Source organism: Mobula hypostoma, chromosome 4 (genome assembly GCF_963921235.1).
Source record: "Mobula hypostoma chromosome 4, sMobHyp1.1, whole genome shotgun sequence".
Classification (NCBI taxonomy): Eukaryota; Metazoa; Chordata; class Chondrichthyes; order Myliobatiformes; family Myliobatidae; genus Mobula; species Mobula hypostoma.
The window spans coordinates 98,184,378-98,198,009 of NC_086100.1; the positions used below are offsets into that span (position 1 = coordinate 98,184,378).

General features: G+C 44.8%; 1 protein-coding gene across 4 annotated transcripts in view; it reads left to right on the forward strand.

The window, feature by feature from the left end:
* Nucleotides 1-13,632, forward strand: part of trim2a (tripartite motif containing 2a) — a 258,355-nt gene that overhangs the window by 87,475 nt on the left and 157,248 nt on the right. For all 4 annotated transcript variants that reach the window (XM_063046246.1, XM_063046249.1, XM_063046250.1 and 1 more), the window contains exon 5: nt 3,636-3,816. In XM_063046246.1, coding sequence (XP_062902316.1) covers nt 3,636-3,816 — 181 coding nt within the window. The remainder of the gene's footprint in view (nt 1-3,635; nt 3,817-13,632) is intronic.

Below are 13,632 nucleotides of genomic sequence, written 5' to 3' on the forward strand. Positions count from 1 at the left end.
TCCCACTAATTTTTGCTACCTTGTATGCTCTCTCCTTTGCTTTAACTTTGGCTTTGACTTCTCTTGTCAACCACGGTTGCATCCTTTTTCCGTTCGAAAATTTCTTCTTTTTTGGAATATACCTGTCTTGCACCTTCCTCACTTCTTGCATAAACTCCAGCCAGAGTATATTGTCAGAGAATCATCCAGTAGTTTTGGAACTTGCCACTTCTCTCCAATAACTTTTATTTACTATTTTATTTATTTAGAGATATCGAGAAGTTATACTCCCAGTTCTGAAAGGGATGAAGTAAAAGTTGTAGATCTAATTCTCCAGATATGTTTGAAATGCTTTTTTTAACAGTACATTTTGAAACATTTTATCCTGATTAGAATTTGAATGATGTTTAATTTATCTTCCTGAAGTGTTATTACTTTATCGTTTATCTTATTTTTGCTTTTCCTTTCAAAACCATAGTTTCTATGGAAAAGAGTACAGTCGACATTTCGGGCTGAGACCCTTAGGCAGGACTGGAGAAAAAAAGATAGGGAGTAGATTTAATAGGGGAGGGGAGAGAGAAACACAAGGTGTTAGGTGAAACCGGGAGGGGGAGGGATTAAGTAAAGTGCTGGGAAGCTCATTAGTGAAAGAGATACAGGGATGGAAAAGGGAGAGTCTTATAGGAGAGGACAGAGGACATGGAAGAAAGAAAATGGCGGAGGAGCACCCGAGGGAGGTGATGGGCAGGCAAGGAGATAAGGTGAGAGAGGGAAAAGAGAATGGTGAAGAGGGGGATGGGGGAGACATTACCAGAAGTTTAAGAAATCAGTGTTCATGCCATCAGGTAGGAGGCTACCCAGATGAATGTAAGGTGTTGTTCCTCCAACCTGAGTGTGGCTTCATCAGGACAGTGGAATGGGAAGTGGAATTAAAGTAGGTGGCCACTGGGAGATCCTGCTTCTTCTGGCAGAATTCCACTTCTCATTCCCATTCCGATATGTAAATCCATGGTCTCCTCTACTGGCGTGATGAGTCCACACTCAGGTTGGAGGAACAACACCTTATATTCCTTCCGGGTAGCCTCCAAGCTGATGGCATGAACATTGACTTCTCAAATTTCTGGTAATCCACCCCCCCCCCCCGCACTGCTGTCTGAACCCCATCCCCATCTCCCTCTGTCACCTTATCACCTTACCTGCCCATCGCCTCCCTCTGGTGCTCCTCCACTTTTGCTTTCTTCCATGGCCTTCTGTCATCTCCTATTAGACTCCCCTTTCTCCAGCCTTGTATCTCTTTCACCAATAAACTTCCCTGCTCTTTACTTCATCCCTCTCGCTCCTGGTTTCATCTATCACCTTGTGTCTCTCCCTCCCCTCCCCCCACCTTTTAACTCTACTCCTCATCTTTTTTTCTCCAGTCCTGCCGAAGGGTCTTAGCCGAAACGTTGACTGTTCTTTTTTCCTTAGATGCTTTCTGGCCTGCTGAGTTTTTCCAGCATTTTGTGTGTGTTGCTCGGATTTCCAGCATCTGCAGATTTTCTCTTGTTTGCAAACCGTAGTTTTATTGTTTTATTTTTCCTTACGGCTGTTGAATGTTTTTCCTTTGCATTTGTTATGTTCAGTAAAGAATGTGTGCCATTCTTGGTCCTAGGGATTGTAGTTCAGAAACAGACCCCTCAGCCCATCTAGTCCATACCAACCTATTATTCTGCCTAGTCCCAACGACCTGCACCAAACAATAGCCCTGCCTACCCCTCCAAGACATGCACTTATTCAAACTTATTCAAATTGCTTATTTCTACTTGCAACTCATTCCACACTCTTGCCACTCTGACTGAAGAAGTTCCCCCCATGTTCCCCTTAAACATTTCACCTTTCATCCTTAACCCATGACCTCTAGTTCTAGTCTCACCCAACTTCATTGGAAAAAAAAACTGCCTGCATTTACTCTTTTCCTCAATTTTGTATAGCTCTATCATATCTTCCCACATTCTTCTACACTGCAGGGAATAAAGTCTGAACCTGTTAATCTTTTCCCTATAACTGAGGTCCTCAAGTCATACGACATCCTTTTAAATTTTATCTGTACTCTTCAATCTTATTGATATCTTTCCTGTAGGTAGCAAACCAGAAATGCACACATTTCTCCAGGTTTGGCCACTACAATGTCTTATACAACTTCAACATTAACAGCCCAACTTCTGTATTCAGTACTTTTGATTTAAGAAGGCTAGGGTGTTCAACACTTTCTTTACAACCCTATCTACCTGTGACACCATTTTCAAGGAATTAAAGATTTGTCGTCCCAACTCCCTCAGCACCCCACTGTTCATTGTGTTACTCCTTCCCTAGTTTGTCCTCCCACAGAGAAACACTTCACACTTGTCTACATTAAATTCCACCCAACACACACAAAATGCTGCCAGCATCTATGGAAAGAAGTACAATTGACATTTTGGGCCAAGACATCAACTGTACGTTTTTTCCACAGGTGCTGTCTGGCCTGCTGAGTTCCTCCAGCATTTTGTGTGTGTTGCTTGGATTTCCAGCATCTGCAGATTTTCTGTTGTTTGTGATTGGTTTCTACCTGTCATTTTTCAGCCCAATTTTCCAGCTGGTCCAGAAATTTTGATAGTCTTCCTCGCTGTCCACTGAGCCCCTAGTCTTGGTGTCACCCACAAATTTGCTGATCCAGCTTTCCACATTATCATCCAGATTGTTGATATAGCTGACAAACAGCACTGATCCCTGCAGCACACCACTAGTCACAGGTCTCCAGTTAGAGTGACAACCACCTACTCTGACTCTTGGGCTTCTCCAACAAAGCCAACGTTGAATCAAGTTTACTACCTCACCTTCAATGCCTTCTTGACCACTCTGTCATGCGGGACCTTGTCAAATGCTTTGGTAAATCCCATATAGACAATAACCTCTGCCTTTCCTTTATCATCCCTCCTGGTAACCTCCTCAAAATCTCTGTAAGGTTACTTACCACACAAAAAAACATATTGACTATTCATAATCAGTCTTTGTCTATGCAAATATCTGGTCCCTTAGAATACTTTTAAATAACTTGCAAAAGGATGATGTCATGCCTAAAATTTCCCAGCTTATTCTTAAAGCCTTTCTTAAACAATGGAACAGCATTAGCTGTTCTCCAGCACCTCACCCCGGCGAATGACGTAGGACCCCTGCAGATTCTGCACCAGCCTACACAAAGTCTGAGGGACACATTGTGAGGCCCTAGAAAGTTATCAACCCCAATACACCCGAGGACAGTAGGTACCTCCTCTTCTGTAACCTGTATACTATCCATGACCTCACTGCTGTTTTGCCTCAATTTTGCCCATCTTCTGAGTAAATACAGATGAAAAAAATCCATTTAAGATCTCCTTCGGTTCTATGCATAGATGACCACACTGATCTTCAAGAGGAGCAATGTTGTCCCTTGCTATCTTTTTGCTCTTAATATACCCGTAGAAGCCCTTGGATTCTCTTTCATCTTGTCTGCTAGAACAGCCTTATGTCTTCTTCCCATTAAACCCTAAAAACTCGTACAAAATAACAAACAAAGATTACTGAACGTTTTTCTATTAAAATGTTTCATACAAACTAGCCAGCAAAGCAATGGAAAGAAACCTCTGATCTTTTCACAGGATGCCTGAATTGGACTCGGCTCTGGGCTTCCTCACTGAAATCTTACAAGACTTAACAAATGAGAAAGTGAGCATTGAAGAAGAAATTCACAGTACATTCAGTGACCTCCAAAAGACCCTGAGTGTACGGAAGAGTGTTCTGCTCATGGAACTTGAAGTCACATATGGTGTTAAACAGAAAGTAAGATGATTTCGGTATTTGCTAAATTGAGTAGTTTGCCAAAAACATCTAATCTGCTTAAGTGGAATTGATAACCAGTGGACTATCTCACTAAAAACAAATGCATTGGGCAGCACATGAAAAGAAAAACATTTACAATTTCAAGACAATAACTTTATCAGAGCAAGAATAACTTAAGGCAACAAATATGTTTTATATTGGAGGGAGGAAGGGTAGAGAGAACAAGAGGTTTCAGAGGTGGTGAATACGCATCCTCAGTTCATGGGTTGTTTCAATGAACATTTTAAAAAGTAAACAGTAAGTTGCAATTTGCCCTTATTTGCTGTTGGTATAATTGTATCGTGTGGATAATATGCTCATGTTGCTAGTATAAAACATTGAGAGTAAAATGATATGAACTTCGCTCACTAATCTAGTGACTCATCATAGAGAGTACAAATTGGATCTGAACATGATTGCTAATCATGATGAGGGTAGTTTTAGGCCACAGAAAGATGGTGGTGAGTTAGAAACATACATGTTTGTAGAAAACCTACAGCACAATGCAGGCCCTTCGGCCCACAAAGTTGTGCCGAACATGTCCCTACCTTAAAAATTCTAGGATTACTCATAACCCTCTATTTTCCTAAGCTCCATGTACCTATCCAAAAGTCTCTTAAAAGACCCTATCATATCCGCCTCCACCACTGTTGCCGACAGCCTATTCCACTCACTCACCACTCTGCGTAAAAAAACTTACCCCTGACATCTCCTCTGTACCTACTCCTAAGCACCTTAAACTTGTGCCCTCTTGTGGCAGCCACTTCAGCCCTGGGAAAAAGCCTCTGACTATCCACATGATCAATGCCTCTCATCATCTTATACACCTCTATAAGGTCACCTCTCATCCTCCGTCGCTCCAAGGAGAAAAGGCCGAGTTCACTCAACCTGTTTTCATAAGGCATGCTCCCCAATCCAGGCAACATCCTTGTAAATCTCCTCTGCAGCCTTTCTATGCTTTCCACGTCCTTCCTGTAGTGAGGAGACAAGAACTGAGCACAGTACTCCAAGTGGGGTCTGACCAGGGTCCTGTATAGCTGCAACATTACCTCTCGGCTCCTAAATTCAATTCCACAATTGATGAAGGCCAATACACCGTATGCCTTCTTAACCCAGAGTCAACTTGCGCAGCTCCTTTGAGTGTCCTATGGACTCGGACCCCAAGATCCCTCTGATCCTCCACACTGCCAAGAGACTTACCATTAATACTATGTTCTGCCACCATATTTGACCGACCAAAATGAACCACTACACACATCAAAGTTGCTGGTGAATGCAGCAGGTCAGGCAGCATCTCTAGGAAGAGGTACAGTCGACATTTTGGGCTGAGACCCTTCGTCAGGACTAACTGAAGGAAGAGCTAGTAAGAGATTTGAAAGTGGGAGGGGGAAGGGGAGATCTAAAATGATAGGAGAAGACAGGAGGGGGCGGGGTGGAGCCAAGAGCTGGACAGGTGATTGGCAAAAGGGATATGAGAGGATCATGGGACAGGAGGCCCAGGGAGGAGGAAAAGGAGGAGGGGGGAATTTCCCAGAGGATGGGCAAGGGGTATAGTGAGAGGGACAGAGAGAGAAAGAATGTGTGTATATAAATAAATAACGGATGGGGTACGAGGGGGAGGTGGGGCATTAGCGGAAATTAGAGAAGTGGATGTTCATGCCATCAGGTTGGAGGCTACCCAGACGGAATATAAGGTTTTGTTTCTCCAACCTGAGTGTGGCTTCATCTTTACAGTAGAGGAGGCCGTGGATAGACATATCAGAATGGGAATGGGATGTGGAATTAAAACGTGTGGCCACTGGGAGATTCTGCTTTCTCTGGCGGACAGAGTGTAGGAGTTCAGCAAAACTATCTCCCAGTCTGCGTCGGGGGTCTCACCGATATATAGGAGGCCACATTGGGAGCACCAGACGCAGTATATCACCCCAGCCGACTCACAGGTGAAGTGTTGCCTCACCTGGAAGGACTGTTTGGGGCCCTGAATGGTGGTAAGGGAGGAAGTGTAAGGGCGTGTGTAGCACTTGTTCCGCTTATAAGGATAAGTGCCTGGAGGGAGATCAGTGGGGAGGAGTGGGGGGGGATGAATGGACAAGGGAGTCGTGTAGGGAGCGATCCCTGCAGAAAGCAGAGGGGGGGAGGGAAAGATGTGCTTAGTGGTGGGATCCCGTTGGAGGTGGCGGAAGTTACGGAGAATAATATGTTGGACCCGGAGGCTGGTGGGGTGGTAGGTGAGGACCAAGGGAACCCTATTCCTAGTGGGGTGGCGGGAGGATGGAATGAGAGCAGATGTGCATGAAATGGGGGGAGATGTGTTTGAGAACAGAGTTGATGGTGGAGGAAGGGAAGCCCCTTTCTTTAAAAAAGGAAGACATCTCCCTCGTCCTGGAATGAAAAGCCACCGCTTTATTTTCACCATGGATGTCCAGTCCCTATATACTTCTATCCCCCATCAGGAAAGTCTCAAAGCTCTCCGCTTCTTTTTAGATTCCAGACCTATTCAGTTCCCCTCTACTACCACTCTGCTCCGTCTAGCGGAATTAGTCCTTACTCTTAATAATTTCTCCTTTGGCACCCCCCACTTCCTCCAAACTAAAGGTGTAGCTATGGGCACCCGTATGGGTGGCTTTTTGTTGGCTTTGTGGAACAATCTATGTTCTAAACCTATTCTGGTATCTGTCCCCCACTTTTCCTTCGCTACATGGAGGACTGCATTGGTGCTGCTTCCTGTACGCATGCAGAACTCGTTGACTTCATTAACTTTGCCTCCAACTTTCACCCTGCCCTCAAGTTTAACTGGTCCATTTCCGACACCTCCCTCCCCTTTCTAGATCTTTCTGTCTCTATCTCTGGAGACAGCTTATCTACTGATGTCTACTATAAGCCTACTGACTCTCACAGCTATCTGGACAATTCCTCTTCTCACCCTGTCTCTTGCAAAAATGCCATCCCCTTCTCGCAATTCCTCCGTCTCCGCCGCATCTGCTCTCAGGATGAGGCTTTTCATTCCAGGACGAGGGAGATGTCCTCCTTTTTTAAAGAAAGGGACTTCCCTTCCTCCACCATCAACTCTGCTTTCAAACGCATCTCCCCCATTTCACGCACATCTGCTCTCACTCTGTCCTCCCGCCACCCCACTAGGAATAGGTCCTCACCTACCAACCCACCAGCCTCCGGGTCCAACATATTATTCTTCGTAACTTCTGCCACCTCCAATGGGATCCCACCACTAAGCACATCTTTCCCTCCCCCCGCCCCCGCTTTCCACAGAGATCGCTCCCTACGTGACTCCCTTGTCCATTCGTCCCCCCCATCCCTCCCCACTGATCTCCCTCCTGGCACTTATCCTTGTAAGCGGAACAAGTGCTACACATGCCCTTACACTTCCTCCCTTACCACCATTCAGGGCGCCAGACAGTCCTTCCAGGTGAGGCGACACTTCACCTGTGAGTCGACTGGGGTGATATACTGCGTCCGGTGCTCCCGATGTGGCCTTTTATATATTGGTGAGACCCGACGCAGACTGGGAGACCGCTTTGCTGAACATCTACGCTCTGTCCGCCAGAGAAAGCAGGATCTCCCAGTGGCCACACATTTTAATTCCACATCCCATTCCCATTCTGACATGTCTATCCACGGCCTCCTCTACTGTAAAGGTGAAGCCACAACTCAGGTTGGAGGAACAACACGTTATATTCCGTCTGGGTAGCCTCCAACCTGATGGCATGAACATTGACTTCTCTAACTTCCGCTAATGTCCCACCTCCCCCTCGTACCCCATCCGTTATTTATTTATATACACACATATACACACATTCTTTCTTTCTCTCTCTCTCTCTCCTTTTTCTCTCTCTGTCCCTCTCACTATACCCCTTGCCCATCCTCTGGGTTTTTCCCCCCCTCCCCCTTTTCCTTCTCCCTGGGCCTCCTGTCCCATGATCTTCTCATATCCCTTTTGCCAATCACTTGTCCAGCTCTTGGCTCCATCCCTCCCCTTCCTGTGTTCTCCTATCATTTTGGATCTCCCCTCCCCCTCCCACTTTCAAATCTCTTACTAGCTCTTCCTTCTGTTAGTCCTGATGAAGGGTCTCAGCCCGAAACGTCGACTGTACCTCTTCCTAGAGATGCTGCCTGGCCTGCTGCGTTCACCAGCAACTTTGATGTGTGTGGCTTGGTTTTCCAGCATCTGCAGAATTCCTCGTGTTTGCGTTTTTAAAATGAACCACTTCACACTTATCTGGGTTGAACTCCATCTGCCACTTCTCAGCCCAGTTTTGCATCCTATCAATGTCCGCTGTAACCTCTGACAGCCCTCCACACTATCCACAACACCCCCAGCTTTTGTGTCATCAGCAAGCTTACATCCCTCCACTTCCTCATCCAGGTCATTTATAAAATCATGAAGATTAAGGGTCCCAGAACAGATCCCTGAGGCACCCCACTGGTCACCGTTGGTACGATGGATAGTGAAGTGCTAGATAGCACTTACTTCTGCAATGGTGATCCATTTAAATGTACTAAGGGTAGTACAGTAGCCTAGTTTGTATAGTCACAGAGTCACAGAGATGGAGCATAAAAACCCCGGGGTCCAACCAGTCCAGCTTGACGTTCTGCCCTCTACGTATCTGTCCAAGTGCTTCTCAATGATACTATTGTACCTGCCTCTAGCAGGTCATTCTGTATGCTCACCAGCCTCTGTATATCAAAAAAAACTTGTCTCTTCAGTCCTTTTTAAATTTCTCACCCTAAATTTAAGCCCATTAGTTTAGACTCTTTTATCCTGGGAAAAGACTTCTTGTCTGTGCTTCTCATTTCAAACAGTTATGAATGGTCACCCCTCATTCTCCAATATTCGAAAGAATGAAGGCCTAGCATGGCCAGACCTAGCCTTACCCTGTAATTCAGGTCCTCTAATCCAGGCAACCAAATCTTTCCTGCACCCTTTCCAGTTCAACCTGTATTTCTTATGACAAGATGATCAAAACTGTACTTCTTACTCCAAGTGGAGCCTCACCAACAACTTGTGCAATGGCAACCAGTATTCTGACTTTACTCGATGTCGGGACTGAAGGCCAATGTTCTAAATGTCTTATTCACTATGATACTGCTTTCAATGGACGATTCAGGTCCCTCTGCCCCATAGTGCCCTACCATTAATAGTATTGCTACTACTCTGGTTAGACTTTCCAGAATACATCACCTCACACTTATCTCGATTGAATTAGAATCACACATCTAGTTTGTACAAAACAATTTAACCTGCCTAATCCCATCAACCTGCAACCGAACGATAACCATCCATGAACCTATCCAAACTTCTCTTAAACGTTGAAACTTCCACTGGCAGCTCATTCCACACTCTCACCACCCTCTGAGTGAAGAAGTTCCCCCTCATGTTCTGCTTAAACTTTTCACCTTTCACTCTTATCCCTTGATCTCTAGTTGTGGTCCCATTCAACCCCAGTGGAAAAAGCCTGCTTGCATTAACCCTGTTCATAATTTTGTAAACCCCTATCAAATCTCCTCTCAGTCTTCTGTGTTCCAAGGAATAAAGTACTAACCCATCCACAGGCTCGTTGTCATCAACTTTCCTGATAACTTCCTCGAAAAACTCTAAGATTGGTTAGACAGGGCCTACCATGCACAAAGCTATGTTGACTATCCCTAATCGGTCCCGGTCTATCCAAATACTCATATATCTGGGCCCTTAGAATACCTTCCAATAACTTTCCCACTACTGTCAGACTCACCGGCCTATAATTTCCTGTTTTATGTTTAGAGACTTTCTTAAACAGCGGAACGATATTAGCTATCCTCCAATCCATTGGTACCTCACCTGTTGCTAAGGGTGATTTAAATATCTCTGCTCAGGCCCCAGCAATTTTTACACTTGTCTCCCACAGGGTCTGAGAGAACACCTTGTCAGACTCTGGGGATTTATCAAACACTGTGTCTATCTCCCAAGTAAATAGACATGCAAAAAATCTGTTTATGAATTCCCCCCTCTCTTTTGCCTCCATGCATAGATTACCATTCAGATCTTCCACAGGACAAATTTTGTCCCTTGCAAAACCCTTTGCTCTTGTATTCTGTTCTATCCTCTTAAAATGAATGTTAACATCACACTTGCCTTCCTTACCACAGATTCGACCTGCAAGATAACATTTAGGGAGTCCTGCACAAGGACTCCCAAGTCCCTTTGAACCTGTTTCCTATATTACTATGGGGTCTCGTCTGTAAGCAGCCTCAAGTGTGGTAACTTGCCAAAGGCCTTCTGAAAATCCAAATAAACAACATCTACTGACACTTTTCTCTATCTTGCCTCTTATTCCTGAAAGAATGCCAACAGATTGTTCAGGCAAGATTTCCCCTTGACTTTGGCCTATTTTGTTATGTACATCCAAGTACCCTGAAAACCTCATCCATAGTAATGGACTCCAATATCTTCCCAACCTCTGAGGCCAGGCTAAATGGCTTATAATTTCCTTTCATCTGCCTCCCTCCCTCCTTAAAGAATGGAGTGGTATTTGCAATAAAGGATATGGAACTGCTGGAAATTGTTGCAAGTAACAAAGGACAAAAAAAAGCAGATTTATTGATTAAGTATTTTGTGTCAGTCTTCACTGTGGAAGGCACTATCAATATGTGAGTAATTCGAGAGGGTTGGTGGGGTGGGGGGGGCGGGGGCAGAAGTGAGTGTAACTGCTGTTGCAAAGGAGAAGGTGCTTGGGAACTGTAAGGTTTGAAGGTTGAGACGGATTAGTATTGTCAACAATTTTGGGCCCCATATCTCAGAAAGGATGCATTGTCATTGGAGAGAGTCCAGAGGAGGTTCACGAGGATGATTCCAGGAATGAAAAGGTTAACATACAAGAAGTGTTTGGCAGTTTTGCACTTATACTCACTGAAATTCAAAAGAATGTGGGAGGATCTCATTGAGACCTATTGAATGTTGAAAGGACTAGATAGGGTGGATATGGAGAAGATGTTTTCTGTGGTGGGAGTATCCAGAGCCAGAGGCCATACCGCAGCCTCACAATTGAGGGGTGACCTTTTAGAACAGAGGTAAGGAGGATTTTTTTTTAACCAGAGAGTAGTGAATCTGTGGAAAGCTCTGCCACAGATTGCAGTGGAGGCCAAGACTGCGGGTATGTTTAAGGTGGAAGTTGATCATTTCCTGATCGGTCAGGGCATCAAATGATGTGGCGAGAAGGCAGGTGTATGGGGTTGAGTGGGATCTGGGATCAACCATAATAGAATGGCAGAGCAGACTCGATGGGCTGAATGGCCTAGTTCTGCTCCTATGTCTCATGGACTATACCCCTGGGTTTTGCAAGAGGTAGCTGGATAGATTGTGGAGGCATTAATCATGAATCTCTAGATCCACGAATGGTTCCAGAGGACCGGATAATTGCACTCCACTCTTTAAGAAGGAAGGAAGGCAGAAGAAAGTAAATTATAGGCCAGTTAGCCTGACCTCAGAGGTTGGGAAGATTTTGGAATCCATTATTAAGGATGAAGTTTTGGGGTATTTGGAGGCACATGACAATGTAGGCTAAAGTCAGCTTGGTTTCCTTAAGGGAAATCTTGCCTGACAAATCTGTTGGAATTCTTTGAGGAAATAAGAAGCAGGATAGACAAGAGTCATGGATGTTGTTTGGCAAGATGCCACACATGAGGCTGCTTAACAAGATAAGAGCCCATGGTATTACAAGAAAAGTACTGGTGTGGATAGAGCATTGGCTGATTGGCAGGAGGCAAAGAGTGGGAATAAATGGGGCTTTTCTGGGTGGCTGTCACTGACTAGTATTCCACAAAGGCCACTTCTTTTCTCTTTATGTATCTATGATTTGGGTGATTAAATTGATGGCTTTGTACCAAGAATGCAAATGAAAGGAAGATCGGTGGGGGAGAAGGTAGTGGGTAGTGTTGAGGAAGTAGGGAGTCAGCATAAAGACTTACATTGAGACAATGGGCAAAGAATTGGCAGAGGGAATACAGTGTTGGGAATATATGGTCATGCAGTTTGGTAGAAGGAATAAAGATGCAGACTATTTTTTAAATGGAGAAAATTCAAAAATCTGAGGTGCACTGAGGCTTGGGAAGCCTCATGCGGTATTCCCAATTTCAGGTTGAATCTGTGATAAGGAAGGCACATGCAATTTTAGTATTCATTTCCAGAGGACTAGAATATTAAAGCAAGAATGTAATGCTGAGGCTTTTAAAGGTATTGGTCAGACTGCTGTTAGTTTTGGGTTTCTTATTTAAGAAAGGGTGTGCTGGTATTGGAGAAGGTCCAGAGGAGGTTCATGAGAGCCATTCTGGGAATGAAGGGGTTAACATATCAGGAGTGTTTGATAACTCTGGACCTGTGCTCACTGGAGTCTAGAAGAATGGGGGGGGGGGGAATTCATTGAAACATATAAAGTGGATGTGGAGAGGGTATTTTCTACAGATGGGGAGTCTAGGACCAGAAGACGTAGCCTCAAAATAGAGGGATGTACATATAAAACAGAGATGAGGAGGAATCTCTTTTGCCAGAGAGTGGTGCATCTGTGACACAGATCTCACTCGAAGTAAGAATTGGAATTTGATTGTAAACAAAGAGGGACAACGGAATCCTGATTGGTTAGTCCTCATCCCATCAGGAGGGACGGCTGACAGGGTTGTATATACTACCAGACTAGACATGCCCAGGCATCATCCCTGATGAAGATAGCAGAGTTTGTCATTGAAGCGTCGGTTAAAATCGATTCTGTAGCTGTCTGAAAGCCCAAGAAGAGTTTATTTGTCACCTATGCTGGGAAAACACTAGATACTTCTGCAGACATAAAAGAGGTTGGATTGATTTTGTTCATTTTCTCTGCAGCATCAAAGGCTGAGGGGTAACCTGCGAGAAGTTTATAGAACATAGAATAGTACAGCACAGTACAGGTCCTTCGGCCCACAATGTTGTGCCGACAGTTAAACCCTGCCTCCCATATAACCCCCCTACCTTAAATTCCTCCATATACCTGTCTAGTAGTCTCTTAAATTTCACTAGTGTAGCTGCCTCCACCACTGACTCAGGCAGTGCATTCCACGCACCAACCACTCTCTGAGTAAAAAACATTCCCTTGAACTTCCCACCCCTTACCTTAAAGCCATGTCCTCTTGTATTGAGCAGTGGTGCCCTGGGGAAGAGGTGCTGGCTGTCCACTTTATCTGTTCCTCTTAATATCTTGTATACCTCTATCATGTCTCCTCTCAGCCTTCTTCTCTCCAAAGAGTAAAGCCCTAGCTCCCTTAATCTCTGATCATAATGCATACTTTCTAAACCAGGCAGTATCCTGGTAAATCTCCTCTGTACCCTTTCCAAAGCTTCCACATCCTTCCTATAGTGAGGTGACCAGAACTGGACACAGTACTCCAAGTGTGGCCTAACCAGAGTTTTATAGAGCTGCATCATTACATCGCGACTCTTAAACTCTATCCCTCGACTTATGAAAGCTAACACCCCATAAGCTTTCTTAACAACCCTATCCACCTGTGAGGCAACTTTCAGGGATCTGTGGACATGTACCCCCAGATCCCTCTGCTCCTCCACACTACCAAGTATCCTGCCATTTACTTTGTACTCTGCCTTGGAGTTTGTCCTTCCAAAGTGTACCACCTCACACTTCTCCGGGTTGAACTCCATCTGCCACTTCTCAGCCCACTTCTGCATCCTATCAATGTCTCTCTGCAATCTTTGACAATCCTTTACACTATCTACAACACCACCAACCTTTGTGTCGTCTG